Source organism: Oncorhynchus nerka, linkage group LG2 (assembly GCF_034236695.1).
Source record: "Oncorhynchus nerka isolate Pitt River linkage group LG2, Oner_Uvic_2.0, whole genome shotgun sequence".
Classification (NCBI taxonomy): domain Eukaryota; kingdom Metazoa; phylum Chordata; class Actinopteri; order Salmoniformes; family Salmonidae; genus Oncorhynchus; species Oncorhynchus nerka.
In genome coordinates, this window is record NC_088397.1 from 26,279,528 (window position 1) to 26,300,886 (window position 21,359).

At 42.7% G+C, this 21,359-nt stretch overlaps 1 protein-coding gene across 1 annotated transcript in view; it reads left to right on the plus strand.

The window, feature by feature from the left end:
* LOC115133091 (gamma-aminobutyric acid receptor subunit gamma-3-like) overlaps positions 1–20,669 on the plus strand; it is a 40,422-nt gene extending 19,753 nt beyond the window's left edge. Inside the window, exons 5-9 of the mRNA XM_029665979.2 lie at positions 688–770; positions 10,030–10,167; positions 13,076–13,228; positions 16,179–16,387; positions 18,923–20,669. Of these exons, the coding sequence (XP_029521839.1) occupies positions 688–770; positions 10,030–10,167; positions 13,076–13,228; positions 16,179–16,387; positions 18,923–19,204 (865 nt within the window). The 3' untranslated portion in view covers positions 19,205–20,669. The remainder of the gene's footprint in view (positions 1–687; positions 771–10,029; positions 10,168–13,075; positions 13,229–16,178; positions 16,388–18,922) is intronic.
* The last annotated feature ends 690 nt before the right edge of the window (positions 20,670–21,359 follow it).

The following is a 21,359-nucleotide window of genomic DNA, read 5'->3' on the forward strand; positions in this document are numbered from 1 at the left end:
TCTATAAATCTTCTTGAGTGGCATCCTGGTCTGATTAAAACAATGGAGTGAATCAAGCTCCCATCTAAGCTCTCATTAATTCCTCTTCACTGTGAACTTCAGTCAAGCCAATGTAAACAAGAGTGACATTTTATCAGGGAGACAGAGGAAGAGGAGAAGGAGAAGAAAAAAGAGAAGACGAATAGGGTGAAATTCGGTCCGATGACCTACATAACTCCGGGACGAGAGCATTTCTTCATCCAGTCATTTTTCTTAACTAGTCTGCCGGAGTTTGTTACTCAAGGAAAATAACAATTTGAAGGGCTCACCAGACTCGGAGGCGACCAGCCGGCCGGCCGACCGGCAATCTCCAGCCCCCTGGCACTGGCAGTCATGTCAGGATAATAGGTGGCCCATTAGGTCTCTCACAGGCATGCAACAAGGTGCCAGTTTGTTATCCCTGCAATCGCTCATTCTTTTCACACTAACAAAAAAAATGGAAACAGCATAGCAGCGAAATTCAGCATTATGGCTCTCTGTCTCTTTCTCAGCATGTGCAGTATGTAAGAACAACATCAAGAGCCAGCCTTCCCTTATTTCACACCCTATGCTGTCTTCATCAATAAATGACACGTTCACATCACCAGTGGTGTATGTGAGAAACGATGGCAATGCTCACTCACGGCCTCTCTCTGACTCGTGCTGTAGGTTGACCATCAATGCAGAGTGCCAGCTGCAGCTCCACAACTTCCCTATGGATGAGCACTCCTGTCCCCTGGTCTTCTCTAGCTGTGAGTATTGTGCGGCCAGGCAATCATGTCACCCATTCACATGTCACATTTTGTATAAACATATAAAAAAAATACATGGGGAAATCATGTACATTTTTGAACAATATACGGGGAAAAGTAGTATATTTAATATATGAACAATACATCAGGAAACATCATATTGCATATAGATACATGAAAAATGCATGAGAATAGGTAATATATTTCATATAGATTGATTAATTGACGCCTCCACATACAATTTAAGAAAATCATCTAGGGTAACACAATAAAGCTTTAAAGCTTAGTTCCATTCTGATCCTTTTGAAGAGGGAAGGGGGGGGGCAGCAAAGTTAGGCAGCAATGTTATTTGCAACAAACAATGACAGACCAAATTGTTGTTTGTTTCATAAATTGAGCAAATTAGTATAGTTCCATTTCCTAATAATCAACTCTGGACAGGAGTCTCACATACCCCTAATATATACAACAATCAACACCTTATTTATGCACAAGACAATCACAGTATGATACACAATAGACACCAAAAGTCAGACCATACTATCCCGGGCATTTTCTTCTCACCCACGTACTGTAGTCTTACAACTCACTTTTATATAAACGATGGAGGTATCTGCAATGAACGCCATTGGTCACTACAGGTCCAATGTACTAGATCCAAATGATACCCTTTCTATTCTGTCACAGTATGAGGTCGATTGCACATACAACTGTTTTGAGTAGGAGGCTTGTTGGGCAGATTCTCTGAAAGGTATATAGGTTTGTAGCCTGAAAGATTTTCTGCAGTCTTTCATGAGAATGTGTGAGTCACCAATGTGAAAGCTTGATGCAAACCTACTCTTTACCTCTTTTCCATTCTTTAAAGCCACATGGAAAAGGACCAGGCTTTCTGGGCAGTCCATTAACAACACAACAACAGCACGTCACCTGCAATAAAATGGGACAAAATTCAGCTCAGGCAGAATGGGAAGTGAACATAGAACGTTATTATTAAGTGAAGTAGAACATTGCATTTCTACCCTAATTAAATAATTGGTGGGAACAGGATGTGAAGGCCATGCACACTGAAGCTAATGGATTTCCAGCTGTTTCCCAGATAAAGACCTTGATCTTACTTCTATCAAGTCTACAATAAATCGCCCCCCCCCCCCTCCATTTCCCCACCCTTCCAATGAACCACCATTGCTTCACCATCCACAGCCTGTGTACTCTATGTACATCGATACAGTAAGTCATCCTCAAAAATGTCACCTTCAGAAAATAGTCCTATCATATTATTCTGGATTTGAATGTTTTTTGTTGTTGTAAATCAACATCTTTGTCTCATTGCCCAGACACAGATTGAGCGTAGTCCTGGTTTAAAAAGCATGCTCAATAGAGAATAGGCTTCATCTCTGACCTGAAAACAAGGGAAAACTCTATCCATTCCTCCACACCACCCACCCACTGGCGTGGCAGAGCCGACAGACACATCCTCGCTGTTTGATATTTTCACTTACCCCAGGGAAAAGAACATTGGACATGTGGCGTGTTGTGCTCCCATGGTGACAATGGCGGCAGGTAGCCTGGCGTTTAGAGCGTTGGGCCAGCAATCGAAAGTGGCTGGTTTGAATACCCGAGCCGACAAAGTGAACGATCTGCCGATGTGTCCTTGAGCAAGGCACATAATTTGCTCCAAGGGCACCGTACTGCTATGGCTGACCCTGTAAAATAACACATTTCACCGACAGGAGTTTGGTGGCATCTTAATTGGGGAGTACAGGATCGTGGTAATGGCTGGAGCAGAAAAAATGGAAGGGCATCAAACCCATGGTCTCTACATGTTTGATGGCATTGCATTCACTCCGTTCCAGACATTATTATGAGCAGTCCTCCCCTCAGCAGCCTCCATTGATTTATCGAAAACAGTTATTTTATTTTGTTATTAAATCAATGTGGACTTCTCATCGTTCAGATCTTTAAAGGGATATGTCACCCAAATTACAAAATGACATATTTGGTTTCCTTACCCTGTAAGCAGCCTAGATATGACAGCAATCCGTCCTTTGGATTACCTTTCCTGGCACTGTTTCAAATGCTCATGTTTTAGCATTTGTGTCATGGGACCGACATTACAAATGTTTACACATCGTTCAAATCATCCCAAAGTATCTCAAATGAGTTGTGAAGCTCAGCAAAGTCACTTATTAGTGAAAAATGGGCCCATGACTTGAATGGGCTTTGTGCCACAAATGCTAAAACGTTAGCATTTGGAAACAGTGCCAGGGAAACTAAACCAAAGCATGGATTGATGTCATACCTTGTCCATATACTGCTTACAGGGTAAGGATACCAATGTCAGTAGTACTGAACACGAGGCGGCTCTGGACTGGAATGTTTGAGGAGGATTTGTGAGTAAACATAAAATGGGCTCCTGAGTGGCGCAGTGGTCTACGACACTACATGTCAGTGCTAGAGGTGTCACTACAGACCCTGGTTCGATTCCAGGCTGTGTCACTTACTGGCCGTGATTGGGAGTCCCAAAGGTTGGTCCACAATTGGCCCAGCGTCATCTGGGTTAGAGTTTGGCCGAGGCAGGCCGTTATTATAAATAAGAATTTGTTCTTAACTGACTTGCCTAGTTAAATAAATAAAAGTGGATTTTCTGATGTGATCATGGCTTTTTATGGGAAGAGTAAGGAGTTTGTTGATGAAAAGCATAGGTCTTGGGAGGAGTATGTTGAAAGGCTGGAATGTTTTTTTGTGGCTAATGACATTGGAAATTACGAAAGTAAATGCACTGTGCTGCTCTGTGTGTGCGGGACGGTGACGTATTCTACACTGAACAAAAATACCTCATACAGTTGAAGTCGGAAGTTTACATACACTTAGGTTGGAGTCATTAAAACATGTTTCTAAACCACTTCACAAATTTCTTGTTAACGAACTATAGTTTTAGCAAGCCGGTTAGGACATCTACTGTGTGCATGACACAAGTCACTTTTCCAACAATTGCTTACAGACAGATTTATTCAGTTATAATTCACTGTGTCACAATTCCAGTGGGTCAGATGTTTACTTGCACTAAGTTGACTGTGCCTTTAAACAGCTTGGAAAATCCAGAAAATAATGTCATGGCCTTAGAAGCTTCTAATAGGCTAACTGACATAATTTGAGTCAATTGGAGGTGTACCTGTGGATGTATTTCAAGGCCTACCTTCAAAGTCAGTGCTTCTCTGCTTGACATCATGGGAAAATAAAAAGAAATCAGCCAAGACCACAGAAAAACAATTGTAGCCCTCCACACGTCTTGTTTATCCTTGGGAGCAATTTCCAAATGCCTGAAGGTACCACGTTCATCTGTACAAACAATAGTACGCAAGTATAAACACCATGGGACCACGCAGCCGCCATACCACTCAGGAAGGAGACGTGTTCTGTCTCCTAGAGATGAACGCACTTAGGTGCGAAAAGTGCAAATCAATCCCAGGCTACCTGAAACGTTTGACCCAAGTTAAACAATTTAAAGGCAATGCTACCAAATACTAATTGAGTGTATGTACATTTCTGACCCACTGGGAATGTGATGAAAGAAATAACAGCTGAAATAAATCATTCTCTCCACTATTATTCTGACATTTCACACTCTTAAAATAAAGTGGTGATCCTAACTGACCTAAAACAGGGAATTCTTTACATGGATTAAATGTTAGGAATTGTGAAAAACTGAGTTTAAATGTACTTGACTAAGGTGTATGCAAACTTCCGACTTCAACTGTATGTACGAAAGTATATATTTCAGGCACACCTGTTGCTGACAGTTGTATAAAATTGAACTCACAGCCATGCATTCTCCTTAGACAAACATTAGCAGTAGAATGGCCCGTTCTGAAGAGCTCAGTGACTTTCAACATGCCACCTTTCCAACAAGTCAGTTCGTCAAATTTCTCCCCTGCTAGAACTGCCCCGGTCAACTGTAAGAGCTGTTTTTCAATTATTATTATTTAAAAATATATTTCACCTTTATTTAACCAGGTAGGCCAGTTTAGAACAAGTTCTCATTTACAACTGCGATCTGGCCAAGATAAAGCTAAGCAGTGCGACACAAATAACAACACAGAGTTACACATGGAATAAACAAACATACATACATGCAAAATAATTACAATTTAGCAATTAAACACTGGAGTGATGTGGAGTGATAGATGTGCAGAAGATGAATGTGCAAATAGAGATACTGGGGTGCAAAGGAGCAAAAAAACAAAAACAATATGGGGATGAGGTAGTTGGGTGGGCTATTTACAGATGGGTTGTGTACAAGTGCAATGAGTTAGTGAGGGAGATATAAAACCATAACACTTATAAGACTATAAGAGAGAACTGGATGGAAAGGCAGCCAAAGGAGCAGTTTGCTTTAGGGATGACCAGTGAAATATACCTGCTGGAGCGCATGCTACAGGTGCGTGCTGCTATGGTGACCAGTCAGCTAAGATAAGGTGGGGCTTTACCTAGCAAAGACTTATAGGTGACCTGGAGCCAGTGGGTTTGGCGACGGATTTGAAGCGAGGGCCAGCCAACAAGAGCATACAGGTCGCAGTGGTGGGTAGTATATGGGGCTTTGGTGACAAAACGGATGGCACTGTAATAGGCTACATCCAATTTGCTGAGTAGAGTATTGTGAAGTGGAAACAACAATGGCTCAGCTGCAAAATAGTAGGCCACACAAGCTCACAGAAAGGGACCGGCGCGTAAAAATATTTGGTTGCAACACTCACTACTGAGTTCCAAACTACTTCTGGAAGCAACGTGGAAGCACCAGAATTGTTTGTCGGGAGATTCATGAAATAGATTTCCATGGCCGAGCAGCCGCACACAAGCCTAAGATCACCATGCGCAATTCCAAGCGTCGGCTGGAGTGGTGTAAAGCTCACCGCCATTGGACTCTGGAGTGATGAATCACGCTTCACCATCTGGCATTCCGACGGATGAATCTGGGTTTGGTGGATGCCAAGAGAACAGGAAGGCCCTTTCCTCTTTCAGCATGACAATGCCCCCATGCACAAACTGAGTTCCATCCAGAAAGGGTTGGTTAAAATAATTGTGGAAGAACTTGACAGTCCTGCGCAGAGCCCTGACCTCAACCTCATCGAACACCTTTGGGACGAATCGCCCAACATCAGTGTTCCACCTCACTAATGCTCTTGTGGCTGAAGTGAAGCAAGTCCCAAAAGCAATGTTCCAACATCTAGTAGAAAGTCTTCCCAGAAGAGTGGAGGCTGTTATAGCAGCAAAGGGGGGACCAACTCCATATTAATGCCCAGGATTTTGGAATGAGAGGTTTGACAAGCAGGTGTCCACATACTTTTGTTCATGTAATGTATAAATACAGCGTGTAAAGTGTTGGTTTTATGTTTCATGAGCTGAAATAAAAGATCTCAGAAATGTTCCATATGCATAAAAAAACGTATATCTCAAAAATAATGTGCACACATTTCTTTATATTACTGTTAGTGAGCATTTCCCCTTTGCCAAGCTAATCCATTCACCTGACAGGTGTGGCGTATCAAGAAGCTGATTAAACAGCATGATCATTGCAAAGGTGCAGCTTGTACTGGAGACAATAAAAGACCACTCTAAAATGTGGCAGTTTTGTCACACAACACAATGCCACAGATGTCTCAAGTTTTGAGGGAGTGTGCAATTGGCATGCTGACTGCAGGAATGTCCTCCAGAGCTGTTGACAGATTATTTAATGTTAATTTCTCTACCATAAACTGCCTCCAACGTAATTTTGTCAGTGCATCCTACCGGCCTCGCAAACGCAGACCATGTGTAACCATGCCGTCGTGTGGGCGAGCAGTTTGTTGACGTCAACATTGTGAACAGAGCGCCCCATGGGCAGGCATAAGCTATGGACAACAAACACAATTGTATTTTATTGGTTGCAATTTGAATGCAATTTGAATACTGTGATTAAATCCTGAGGCCCATTGTCATGCCATTCATCCGCCGCCATCACCTCCTGTTTCAGCATGATAATGCATGGTCCCATGTTGCACTGATCTGTACACAATTCCTGGAAGCTGAAAATGTCCCAGTTCTTCCCAGCATACTCTCCAGACATTTCACCAATTGAGCATGTTTGGGATGCTCTGGATTGATCTGTACGACAGCGTGTTCCAGTTCCTGCCAATATCCAGCAACTTCACACAGCCATTGAAGAGATGTGGGACACCATTCCACAAGCCACAATCAACAGCCTGATCAGCACTATGCAAAGGAGATGTGTTGCGCTGCATGAGGCAAGTGGTGGTCACACCAGATAGTGACTGGTTTTCTGACCCACGCCCCTACCTTTTTTTAAGGCATCTGTATCCATTTTCCCAGTCATGTAAAATCCAAAGATTAGGGCCGAATGTATTTATTTCAGTTGACTAATTTCCTTATATGAACTGTAACTCAGTATTTGAAATAGTTGCGTTTATAATTTTTGTTCAGTGTACATTAGGTTCTCTACCCACTCCAGCCCTGCGCACTGCAAAGAGTTATGATCACATAGTGGCATGTTTCAAGTGGCCTTTCAGCCCAGATCCGTCAGAAATTGTGCAGAGATTTTATTTTCATAATTGTAAACAAAAGGCAAATCAGAATATCTCCAGTTTCATTGCTGGTCTGCGCAGGCAGCTTGACAATTGCTGCTTGACAATTGTTAGATGAGTCTATTGGCTGAGCCCAATCTGATATTTAGAGTGGCTGAGGTAAAAGCCTTGGCAGCTGAGACTGCTGCAAATAATGCCTGCCTGCTTCACCCTGAAATACCAGGTCCTCCGACTGTTCCTGTAATTCATCTCGCTGAACGAAGTAGGCCGGTGCGCACGGAGGGGGCGGAGTCAGAGTCCAGAGATGACTTCAAAGCCTGTTTCAGATGTGGAGGTGCTCATAATTCCAACAGCTGTAGGTTTAGGGTTGCAACCTGTCACTACTGTAAACGGAGGGGACATATAGCTTGACTTTGTTTGACAAAGGTCCCAGTCCCAGGCCTCAGGCAGTTCATTCATGCCCACTAGGACCACACAAAAGACACACTTGGTAAACTGTCACCCAGACCCTGAGAAGTATGTTGTCTATAGTACCCATGGGGGGGCCACAGCCTGATAGAGAGAAGTCCATTTTTGCTGCACCCAGTGTTGAGTTCCTGGGGTTCCATGTTGACAAGGAAGGCGTGTGACCAACCCAGGATAAGGTAAAGGCCATTAAGGAGGCACCTTCTTCCCAGAACAAGTCTGAGCTTCAGTCGTTTCTGAGGCATCTCAATTTTTACAACTGCTTCCTGCTTGATAAAGCTACAGCCCTGGCATCGCCTACTGGACCTGGCCGCTCATGAAGAAGTCTATAAAGAGGCTAAGCAGCTGCTGCAAGCAGATGGGCTGCTAGCCCACTATGATAATAGAAAACCCCTGTTACTGGTCTGTGATGAATCTCCATATGGGCTTTGTTTAGTCATGTGGAATATGATGGTTGGGAAGCACCTGTGTGCTACGCATCTAGGACCCTAACTGTCGCTGAACAGTAGTATGCACACCCGGATAAATAGGCCCTGGCGAACATTTTTGCTGTCATGAAGTTCCATCAGTATTTGTCAGGTCGCCATTTTGTGGTCTATACCAACCACAAGCCCTTGATGGGCGTGCTTCATCATATGAAGCCCATGCCCAAAAATATTTTCATTTGCATGGTCAGATGGAGTCTGAGTACTGGGACATAGTTATGAGCTCTGCTATCATCCAAGGAAGCAGTTGGCTAATGCAGATGCCCTGATTTGCCTGTCACTCACTACCCCTTTGTCTGAGCCACCACCTCCCTGGGAAGTGGTGCCCGATACCCTTCTCCATGCTTCTAGGAAAGCCGCACTGACCTTCAAGGATCCTGTCCTGTCCCGAGTGCTTCGCTGGGTGCTGCATGGATGGGCCTCTGAGGTTCCTGGCAGACCGTTTGGGTTTCAATGGTATCGTTGGAACGACCTGTTGGTTCACAAGAACTGTGTGTTGTGGGCCAGTCGGGTTGTGGTACCTGGCATGGCGAGCGAGGGGGTCATGATATGCATCCTGGAATAGTGAGGATGAAGGCACTGGCACGGAGATATGTGTGGTGGCCCGGGATGCACATGGAAATTTAGGCTGTGGTGCGTCACTGTGTTCCCTGTCAGGAGTCACCCTGCTCACCCAAGGCTGCCTTGCAGTGGACCACAAAGAAATGCTTGTCTTCATATGGACTTTTCTGGGTAATTCAAATTAAATACTTTTCTCATAATAGTAGATTCCCATTCAAAGTGCATGGAAGTAGCCATGGTTATCTCATAACCATAACTACTCTCGAGGCCCTATGTAGGTCCTTGCAGTTGTGGAAGAAGCCACTGGACCGGCCTCTTACAGGACTCGGACGCCTGACGGTAAAGTGCACCGCAGCCATGTGGATCAGCTGCAGGGCCATGAAGCTGCAGCCCCCTCTTTCATTGGCCTGGATGCCCTGGACACCACACCTTTAGGAGGCAGTGCCAACTCCAGAGCCAAACCCTGATACCCAACTTGCAGCTGAGCCCTAGCCTAAACATAGCTTTCTGCCTCCTCGTTATTGTATTGTACTTTCACGGCATAATAGTTTCTAAGATATGGACATGCACTCGGCACATTCCACATCATCTCACCAGCTTCCCTTTGTTGTAGCTTTCCTTAATGTGAATAACATTGTCGCTTTGTGCGTGTGTGTGAGATACACACCTCATAATAACATGTCAATGGGATACAGTTCACCTGCTTGAAATCATCAGAGCACAATGAAGTGATTCATTTCCGTTGCATAGCTTTCAAATTAGATTTCAGAGGCACACACACACACACTTCTGTGAAAAGGGAAGGTCAACTCTAGCATCAACACAACACTCTCACAGTAACTCAAAGTATCCCATTACACTTGGTTCCGTCCCTTTTCATCTGCTCTTACAGCACTTTACTATGGCCCTGTTTTTTACTTTTTAAAAGTCTAGTGGTGCTATAATGTGCGTGTGTGTGTGTGCCGGCGTGTGCGTGTGCTGTTCCCGTATTTAAGTGTATTTAACAGTATGCAATTAGTAGGTTATATAATACATACATAGGAATATGTCCAGTAAGACCCATCAAATAATGAAACATGTATGGGTCAGATTGAAGCATAAATCTTATTTTATTAGAATTAAATTCTACCATAGGGTCACAGGGTCACTGTGTGTTTACTTGACTTACAGATGGTTACCCCAAGGATGAAATGATTTACAGATGGAAAAGGAACTCCATCGAAACCTCAGACCAGAAGTACTGGCGCCTCTACCAGTTTGACTTTATGGGCCTGCGGAATACCACAGACGTCCTAAAAACCACAGCAGGTACAGTAAATTAGTTATCGTACATTTAATACCCAAACAGCTGACCTGTTTTTCACAACCAATAAAATAAATCCTCATCACATCCCTTCACTGGCTCCTGTGTTCTCCATCCCATTTCTCTCTGAATTATTAGATACTGATTCCAAGGAAAAAGGACAAAGTGCTATTTTTAGCTGTTTTTTAATAAAATGATCTCCATTTACTGTAAATGATCTGTCATATTCTCCTGTCTGTTAGCAGCGGGAGACAGCAGGCATTACCAGCTGGTGTCTTGAGGTCTGGTGCCACCACTCTGGCTTAAGTCAATTGCTTTTCCAGTCTTTGTAAACTATCGCATTGCAAAGACAATTGCTTTGCCAGTTTTGCAAGATATTGCCAGAGAGCAAAGACAATACCTTTTCTTGGAAGATAGTCAAGATATGTAGTATTATTGTACCATGGAAATGACAAAGACAGCATTTGGCAGGACAGAAAACAGGTTGAAATTGCACTTAGGAGTAGTACTCTGGTAGTAGACTTAGAAGTAGTTCTGTGGTAGTAGATTTAGGAGCTGTACTCTGGTAGTAGACTAACATGCTGACCAGACCGGACACGTCCCGTGCGCGAGCGTCGCAAAATAAATGTAGAAATCCAAGTTATTCAATTATTGCACCCACTGCTCACGCGCGCCAACGAGCGTCTGTGATGCCAAGGGCTAAAATAGAACTCCTTTCTATTTCTGACGCAGATCGCGCTGAAAGTCCTGCCTCTCCCATCTTCTCATTGGTTTATAGAAGCAGGTACCCATGTGCCATCTCCTCATTGGTTATGCCCACGTGGGTGATTGAAAGATGAACTGTTTTGCCAGTCGTCGTAGTAATACTATGAAAGTTTAGATGCGATCACCATATAAGTTCAAAGATGAAAAAGCCTGGGAGGAGAAATGACTAGAAACGATTCGGTTGGCCGTTTTATGTGTGGATCAATTGTCGGAGTAGAGGACCTTGTGCATTTCAGGTAAAATAACAACCCAATGTTTATATCCCAGGACAAATTAGCTAGCAACAGCAAGCTAGTTAAATAGGACAAATTAGCTAGCAAGTGCAAGCTAACTAGCTAAATTGCTATACATGTTTAATCCTTTTCGACCTGTCCCCAAATGAATGTCATTGGTTCAGAGTTTGTTTTGATATTTTAACCTGCGTGTCGTGATTGCGTTTGGTGTGGGGGGACAAAATAAATGTATGCACGATAGCGCATGCGCGCAGCCGGTTTGGGTTCTGTGTTAGGAGTAGTACTGTGGTAGTAGATTTAGGAGTAGTACTGTGGTAGTAGATTTAGGAGTAGTACTGTGGTAGTAGATTTAGGAGTAGTACTTTGGTAGTAGATTTAGGAGTAGTACTTTGGTAGTAGATGTAGGAGTAGTCCTGTGGTAGTAGACTTAGGTGTAGTACTTTGGTAGTAGACGTAGGAGTAGTACTGTGGTGGTAGTGAACTTAAGAGTAGTGCTCAGGGAGTAGACGTTGTCTTTATCATTCACTGTGTAATAAAATAGTGCACAATGAAAGTGCATCTACCTGTTTTCATAATTCAATGTGACATTTAACATATTGTTTCTCTGTAGGCTGCTTGAAGCTTATCAGTAGTCCCATCCGGTATAAAGGCAAACATATTTTTATACAAACCATCAAGATTAAAGATTCAAAATATTTAATGGATGTGGTTTGGTTTTAATACTGAATTCTACATCTATTTATTTCCAACCATCATTCCTTGCGACTAAGGTCGTGTTTTACAAACAGGTATCTAATTATACTCATGAGTGGTGCTTGCTGGAATGACTTTGCAATACATTTTTAATGCATTCGTGACAGCATCGAAGATTAATGTAGCAGCGTTTTAAGGGGCTGATAAATTGATCTCGTGTATGAATCCTCAAGCTGTAATTAACCCATATTGACCCTATTCTCAAATTTCATAGGTGACATTGTTCATGCTGTACTTTATTCCTTTTGGAGAACGATGATTTCATCTCCATTTTGAAAAGAAAGTCTTGAAGACTTGTCTTGAAAACTCAGGTGATCCAATAAATGATGTATTCTGCGTATGGTGCACTGTGACACAAGTCCACGTTCTGAGTGGAGAAATCATGAAAGCCAGAGTTCTTCCACAGATCTTCCCTCAGTTCTGTTCAAGGAAATTAGACGTTTCTCATCTTGTTTTCACTTTTTCTTGACTCCCAGCTTGCATCATGCTGCATGATGATTAGCTAGCTTGCTCCTGCAGCTAAAAATAGCATGTCATTAATTTACATCTCGACAAACTCGGGAAAACAAAGCGTTAAATTTCTTCTTGTTGTTTTTCATCCAGCATGAAATGAATAGGTATTGTGCTGTAGCGTGGTAATGAAGAAAATGGCGAGTGGACAGTTCCCATGCCACCTTGCCATCAGGGACTTCTGGTTCTACCGCTGTTATATCTGCCTCCTTTCTTTCTATTGTTACAGCATCCCTCTTCAAAACCCACCAAAGTAGACTCCCTGAAGCATTGTGTATGGTGCCATCTTCTGTGGTTCCCCCTGATGCTATATCTCATGATTCTCTCTCTCTTTCTCCCACCCTCCACCCCTCTCTCCCTCCCCATGATGGCATGTTCTTGTTCCACCTGACGCTCTGATTCTCCCTCAATCTCTCTCTTTCTCCCACCCTCCACCCCTCTCCCTCCCCATGCTGGCTCGTTCTTGTTCCACCTGACGCTCCGATTCTCCCTCAATCTCTCTCTTTCTCCCACCCTCCACCCCTCTCTCCCTGCCCATGCTGGCTCGTTCTTGTTCCACCTGACGCTCCGATTCTCCCTCAATCGCTCTTTTTCTCCCCCCACTCTCTTCCTCCTTAACTTGCTCCCTCCCCCTCTACGCCCCCTCTCCCAGGTGATTATGTGGTCATGACAGTGTACTTTGACCTGAGCAGGAGAATGGGTTATTTCACCATCCAGACCTACATCCCCTGTATCCTCACCGTGGTGCTCTCCTGGGTCTCCTTCTGGATCAATAGTGATGCCGCCCCTGCCAGAACAGCACTAGGTACCTGATCTGAAGAATACCATTTGGCAGGATACACACTGATGTGATAATAAGTAGATGAAGAACCCCAAGGATTCAATCAAACCTGTTCCACCAGTGTTTATGTAGTGCACTGTATGTGTTCAGAAATAACTACCTCTGCATGTGTTATTCTGAAAGGGGAAAAAATACATCTGAGTCTAGCTGGTTGGTTGAAAAGAAGGTTACCACAATGGCAGATTGCATGAAAAATCTATATTTTATTGTTTAGACCAGAGACCAATTACGCAATGTTATGTTCTGCTTTTCAGATTCTTGTACCATTTTATTTTGTATATGCGATGTGCTTGTAATTCATCAAGGCTTAACAGTCACCTTTTTTGTTTACGCTTGTAATTCATTCATGATTTTCCCCCCCCCGATGCATGCTTTCCATTAGTGCATGTGCATTCGTCTGGATTATGTAGTTGAAGGTGATTTGGAGTTTGAGTTGAACTTTGCGGTAAGTACGATTCAATTCCTCCAGACAGCTCTTGTAGGTGACCTTGACCAAGTCATTTTTTGTCTTCAAGGTCAAATATATCACATTTAGTCCAAATGACAGTATTAGCATTATACATGACCTTTAACTAAGTGACAACACAACCACATTTGCAATGGTGGTTAAACAAGTCGAAGCTTAAAGAGTATTAACGAGTCCGTCATCACCAAACCATCCTTGAACCACCACAATCACATTGAATAGTCTCCCTCGGCAGTCTTGACACCTGTTACGACACCGTACAAAGATAAGCCTGGAAACATGTTTGTCTTTCCCCTTGCTAACAGGTAAGGATGCTGACTGTAGGAGTAAAGATAAATATCCCATTCTCGTTGACAAAAGAAGTCATTTAGTGTCTATTCTGGGGCACAAAAGCGCAGCGTTGATTTTCCGGGCCTCCCCGCTGATCGATAGCGGGTTGAAAAGAAAGGAGTGATAAGGAAAATGGGCTCTGACTGCAAAGAGCAGGAGATATGTCAGAGTGGCTGGTGGTAGGGGGCTAAGGAGGAGGCAGGTGCTGACATGCAGGTGCCCCCTGAGAGTGTAGTGTGGTTTGGGGGCAGTGACGGGGTGTACTGGGTGACATTCCCAAAGAGCCAGGTTCACAAGGGCCACCACAGATGGTAATGACCATCTGTGGTGGCCCTATCAGGCTATACCTGACAGGGAGTAAGGGATAGGGATGCTCAGTTCAGTGACTCATACAGTGTGACCCCTCCCTCTTTTTGTCACTTTCTTTTCTCTCTCTCTCTCTCTTTCTCTCTCTGTGTCACGACAGCACTGTAGACTATCTTTGTACCATGTTCTTTCTATCTGTATTATTTTCTATGTGCTGTATCTGTTCATATGACATCTATGGGTCTTTGTGTCCCTAATTTAGTCGTAGGTGTACTGACATCTTTCCACATGCATTCTTTGTATCTATATTATTTTCTGTTCTTTTCTGTATTTTTTACGATACCTTTTTGTCATTTATTACATCTTTGCCATTTTATTTGGAGGAACCAGTTAGAGTTGCTCTTACACCTTTGCCTGTTTGAAAGTTAAGAAGGAACTCTGCTGACTAAGTGCCAAAGTATGTATAGAAGGTAAGGGAAATAGGTGAAGGTAATCATCGTGGCCAGCAGAGTCTGAAGGAAGGAAGGGGGGATTGAGTATGAAATATCAGCTCAAAATAGATGGGTCTTCTTGTCTCCATGGTAACTGCTAGGAAACAGCACCACATTCAGTCATCAAATGAGAGGTTCCTGGTGATGTGCACAAAAGAGCGAGAGAGAGAGTGTGTGTGTGTGTGTACTGTATATAGAGTGTGTGTGCATATGAGTGTGTGTGCATATGAGTGTGTGTGCGTGTCACACCCATCACTTTATATCAAAGGCTCTATACATGCAAAATCTCAGCCGGTACATTTAGCTCACTTTTCACTATATATACTCAACAAAAATATAAATGCAACATGTAAAGGGATGGTCCCATGTTTCATGAGCTGAAATAAAAGATCCCAGAAATTTTCTACAAGCACAAAAATCTTATTTCTCTCAAATATTGTGCACAAATGGGTTAGTGAGCATTTCTCCGTTGCCAAGATAATCCATCCACCTGACAAGTGTGGCATATCAAGAAGTTGATTCAACAGCATGATCATTACACAGGTGCACATTGTGCTGGAGAGAACAAATGTGCACATATGTCTCAAGTTTTGCAGAAATTTACACCAGAGCTGTTGCCAGATAATTTAATGTTAATTTCTCTACCATAATCTGCCTCCAACGTCGTTTTAGAGAATTTGGCAGTACGTCCAACCGGCCTCGCAACCGCAGACCAACGTGTAACCATGCCAGTCGTGGACCTCCACATCCGACTTCTTCACATACGGGATCCTCTGAGGTGTGGAGCTGAGGAGTATTTCTGTCTGTAATAAAGCCCTTTTGTGGGGAAAAGCTCATTCTGATTGGCTGGGCCTGGCTCCCCTGTGGGTGGGCCTATGCTTTCCCAGGCCCACCTATGGCTGCACCCCGGCCGAGTCATGTGAAATCCATAGATTAGGGCCAAATGAATTTATTTCAATTGGCTGATTCCCTCATATGAACTGTAACTCAGTAAAATCGTTGAACTTGTTGCCTTCATATTTTTGTTCAGTATATTTAAGCACTGACAATATATTGATGTAAACGTCCATTTATTTCTAAAGCTAAAACCCTCGGTAATTGATAAAATATCTTAAAAACGTATTTGCAAAATATATTCTGACTATTGCCAGAGACAAATATTGCAGCCGTTTTGCCAAGAGCGATATCAAACAGCTAGTACAGGGTGGAAGGTAGCCTAGCAGTTAAGAGTGTTGGGCCAGTAACCGAAAGGTCGCTGGTTCGAATCCCCAAGCAAACTAGGTGAACAATCTGTGTTATGACGCTGACTTTGTCCTTTCAGGTATCACCACTGTGTTGACAATGACCACCCTTAGTACAGTGGCCAGGACCTCCCTACCCAGAGTCTCCTATGTGACGGCCATGGATCTCTTCGTCACTGTGTGCTTCTTGTTTGTTTTTGCGGCCATGATGGAGTACGCCATCCAAAACTACTACGCCTACAGGGCACAGAAGCCCCGCTACAACAAGACAAACAAGACACAGAGACTGGTGAGCTTTCCTCTGTACAATGTAATGGTGTACCTTTCCTCCATACGATGTAATGGTGTACTTTTCCTCCATACGATGTAATGGTGTACTTTTCCTCCATACGATGTAATGGTGTACTTTTCCTCCATACGATGTAATGGTGTACTTTTCCTCCGTACCATGTAATGGTGTACTTTTCCTCCATATGACGAAACGGTGTAACTTTTCTCGATACAGTGTAATGCTGTTATAGACATGGACTGAGGTTGTTTGTGTTGTCACAGTCAATAGCTCTAGCCATGGTAGCGATTATGGTCTCAGTGGGTGGAGGTCTAGTCCATCCTTCAGATCTCCATCCTCTTGCATCAGTCACACTGTGCACGGGCTGTGATAGTATTGCAGTCAGTGTCTCTGGCCTGCATGGTAGCAAACTGGGAGGTTGCCCCCCCGGTGAGGGTTGAGGTCTGGTCTATCCCCCATCCTTCATATATCCATCCTCTTACACTAGCAACCGGTCACAGAGTGTACTTGGTAAATGGCGTGTCATGTCATCATGTCATGTCGTGTAGTGCTGTCGAGCCAGTGAGTGAGTCCCAGCTTAGGTAGAGCACTAAAGCCGAGGGGTTCTATCTCATTGCCTGCCTGGACTATGACAGCGTCCTGCTGGGTGTGGGAGGACACGGCCCGCTGCGGAGCTTTAATGCATGACAGCACAGCTCCACTCACAACGCATCGGCTCTCTTTCTCTCTTCATCTCTTTCTCTCTGTCTCTTTTCATCTTTCCATCTGTCTTTCTCCCTTGTTTGCCCACATGTATTTATTGTCTCCTGTCTGGCTTTTGTTGTCCCCCCGCCCCCTCCCTGTTGCCTCTCTCAATTACATTCAATTCAAGGGGCTTTATTGGCATGGGAAACACATGTTAACATTGCTAAAGCAAGTGAAGTAGATAATATACAAAAGTGAAATAAACAATTAAAAATGAACAGTAAACATTACACTCACAAAAGTTCCAAAAGAATAGACATTTTTAATGTCATATTATGTATATATATATACAGTGTTGTAACGAAGTACAAAAGGGTGAAAATAAATAAACATAAATATGGGTTGTATTTACAATGGTGTTTGTTGTTCACTGGTTGCCCTTTTCTTGTGGCAACAGTTCACAAATCTTGCTGCTGTGGTGGTACACTGTGGTATTTCACCCAATAGATATGGCAGTTTATCAAAATTGGGTTTGTTTTTTTCGAATTTGTTGTGGATCTGTGTAATCTGAGGGAAATATGTGTCTCTAATATGGTCATACATTTGGCAGGAGGTTAGGAAGTGCAGCTCAGTTTCCACCTCATTTTGTGGGCAGTGTGCACATAGTCTGTGTTCTCTTGAGAGCCAGGTCTGCCTACAGCGACCTCAATAGTAATGCTATGCTTACTGAGTCTGTATATAATCAAAACTTTCCTTAAGTTTGGGTCAGTCACAGTGGACAGGTATTCTGCCACTGTGTACTCTCTGTTTAGGTCTAAACAGTGTTCTAGTTTGCTCTGTGTTTTTGTTAATTACTTGACACATTGGAAATAATTATCTTTTTGTTTACTCATGATTTGGTTGGGGCTAATTGTGTTTCTGTCCTGGGGCTCTGTTTGGTCTGTTTGGGTTTGTGAACAGAGCCCCAGGACCAGCTTGCTTAGGGGACTCTTCTCCAGGTTCATCTCTCTGTAGGTGATGGCTTTGTTATGGAAGATTTGGGAATCGCTTCCTTTTAGGTGGTTGTAGAATTTAACGGCTCTTTTCTGGATTTCGATAATTAGCGGGTATCAGCCTAATTCTACTCTGCATGCATTATTTGGTGCTTTAGAATGATATTTTTTGCATAATTCTGCATGCAGAGTCTCAATTTGGTGTTTGTCCCATTTTGTGAATTCTTGGTTCACAACCATAAAGGGCAATGGGTTCTATAACTGATTCAAGTATTTTTAGCCAGATCCTAATTTGTATGTCGAATTTTATGTTCCTTTTCATGGCATAGAATGCCCTTCTTGCCTTGTCTCTCAGATTGTTCACAGCTTTGTGGAAGTTACCTGATGTTTAGGCCAAGGTATGTATAGTTTTTCGTGTGCTCTGGGGCAGCAGTGTCTAGATGGAATTTGTATATGTGGTCCTGGCGACTGGACCGTTTTTGGAACACGATTATTTTGGTCTTACTGAGATTTACTGTCAGGGCCCAGGTCTGGCAGAATCTGCAGAAGATCTAGGTGTTGCTGTAAGCTCTCCTTGGTTGGTGACAGAAGCACCAGATCATCAGCAAACAGTAGACATTTGACTACAGATTCTAGTAGGGTGAGCCCGGGTGCTGCAGACTGTTCTAGTGCCCTCGCCAATTCGTTGATATATATGTTGAAGAGGGTGGGGCTTAAGCTGCATCCCTGTATGAGGTCTTCCTTCCTCTGCCCCCTCCCCACATTTCTTGCCCTACCTCCTCTCTCACACTCCCTCTCTTTCTCTCCCTTTATCGCTTACACATCTAAGGAGATAGCCTTCCTCTGTCCCCTCCCACAGACCTACTCGATGCTAGACACGGGGCCCAGGTCCCCCACCACCGTGGTACCGTTGAACAACAACTACTCATACTGGCAGGACTATGAGGACGTGTACGAGTGTCTGGACGGGAAGGACTGCCAGAGCTTCTTCTGCTGTTACGAGGAGTGTAAGGGGGGAGGGTGGAGGAAAGGACGCATCCATGTCGACATTAAGGAGCTGGACGTTTACTCGAGAGTCTTCTTCCCTACGTCGTTCCTCCTGTTCAACATCGTCTACTGGGTCTCTTATCTCTACCTTTAGCAGTTTCAGTTGGATTTGATAGAATTCGTTTGGACAAGTATGGAAAGACTCAAATGGGAAGAGGAGATGAGATGTCACAAGACATAAGATGTCACTCAGTGGCAGCTTTGTGCACGTTGACACTTGATTGGTTGGTGGGTTAGTGTAGCCAACCAATAGACAGCTGTGAGACCCTAACACCAGGATGCTAGCCAGATAAGAGATAATGAAGCATCCATAGTGCCTTCTTCAGGAAGGGGCCATCACCTATACAGAGGTGCAATAAGGGGACTAGAAGCTTTGGAGTTTTTCCTACATAGGTTATCCCACATCCACCATTTCAACGCATGCTATACTGTTCATTAAAAACAATCAATAGTTAGGATGGACTGCACTATGAAATGATTCTATTGTTGCTTTGTATTTCTTAGTTAGTTGCATAGTCATTGCAAGCCATTTGAAATATATAGAACCTCAATATTATTTATTTTTAGACATCAACAGGATCTTAAATATTAGGTCATTGATACCATTGATTTGGTTTAGATTAATATACATTTATATCATAAACATTTGAATTATGTTTCCTACCAAGGGTGATATACAACAAGAACATGCATAGTATACCTACAACACACCATAACATAATTGAAAGATGAAAATACTACTTTTGTAAAATAATGTATCTAATAAAGTTTTCTTTAGTAACATAGAGTTTTCCAGAGAGTATTAATAGACTATTTGATAATTAAATACATTGTCTGTGGACAAGGAATGGTAAGGTTTCAAACTAAAGTAATATTGAGATGTTGTTTAATTAATTTACAGAATGTGGACATACATTTATCTCCATACAGCAGGCCGACAATACATCATAGGCTGAGGGCCAGGGTAGCATTTGGGTCAATACAGTACTGTATATATTGTGCTAGTATTCAGTACAGTAATAATACATTTTTTTATGGTTTCTCTCCAGCAACACTATTGCTATTTTATTGAGTAAGAACATGTATAGCTCATGTTATATCATACAGTAGCTGTTGTAGGAAAACAGATAATAACATCACAAAGAATTGTGAAAGGTGTGTTTTTGGAGTTAAAAATGGTTTTATTTACTGTAAGTAACACTGTTGTTTCTGCAGTGGTGTGACTTAGAAGTATGGTAGTATCCTGTATTCTATGTTTTCAGAGAACGTGTATGTGAGAGATGTTTTCATAATATTTCCATAGTTGAATGTAGATCATAATTTAGACCAACAACAAATAGTGGTTTTCAACTCTGTATAACAACACAAATATTGCACTTCATAAGTGTCTTAGTTTGATATAATGTATTTACAATAAATCAAACACTATTTTCTAAGTCTGATGGAACGCACCCTTTTGTTACAGCAGATCTGAGAGAACCACTGTCTTGGTACAGCTATGCTTTTTAGAGAATCCAGTCTGTGGTATTGCTTAAATTAATAAAATTATCTTTGCTCAAGGTCTGGAGTGTGTGTGCACGTGTGTGTGTAGGTGCTTGCATTCACATGTAGGTCATTTGAATCATTAGCAAACTGTGATCTTACTTACACACACACACACACACACACACACTGTAGTTATTTAGATATAAATATATTTCAAAATGCAGGAATGGTTTTGTCTCTGACGTGGTTGCGATAGCCCACTTTAAACCTCACACTGTGCATCCTGTTGTTTCGAAGTAGGGAGGCAAGTCAATGAAAAGTCATTATGCACAATAATCATACCTATTAGGAAGTAGGCTAAGGAAATCCAAAACAGACCCTTTTATTCCCACAGAAGGAAATGAACTCTACACACGATTCATGTCTATTGCAGAGTAGATCGTTATACAATTAGTGTCCCCATATAGAAATAACCAGATGTTATTGTTCAGGGCCTGTATACACAATATTTCAGAGTAGCAGTATAGATCATATGAGATCATATGCACAGGGGACACCTGATCCTAGATCAGCACCTACTTTGAGATACTTTTTGAATATGGTCCCGGAGCTCACCACGGAATATGGATACCCCTGGTGTGTGTGTGTGTGTAAACATGCTAACATGCAGTGCCTTGCAAAAGTATTCAACCCCCTCAGCGTTTTTCCTATTTTGTTGGATTACAACCTGTAATTTCAATAGATTTTTATTTCATGTAATGGAC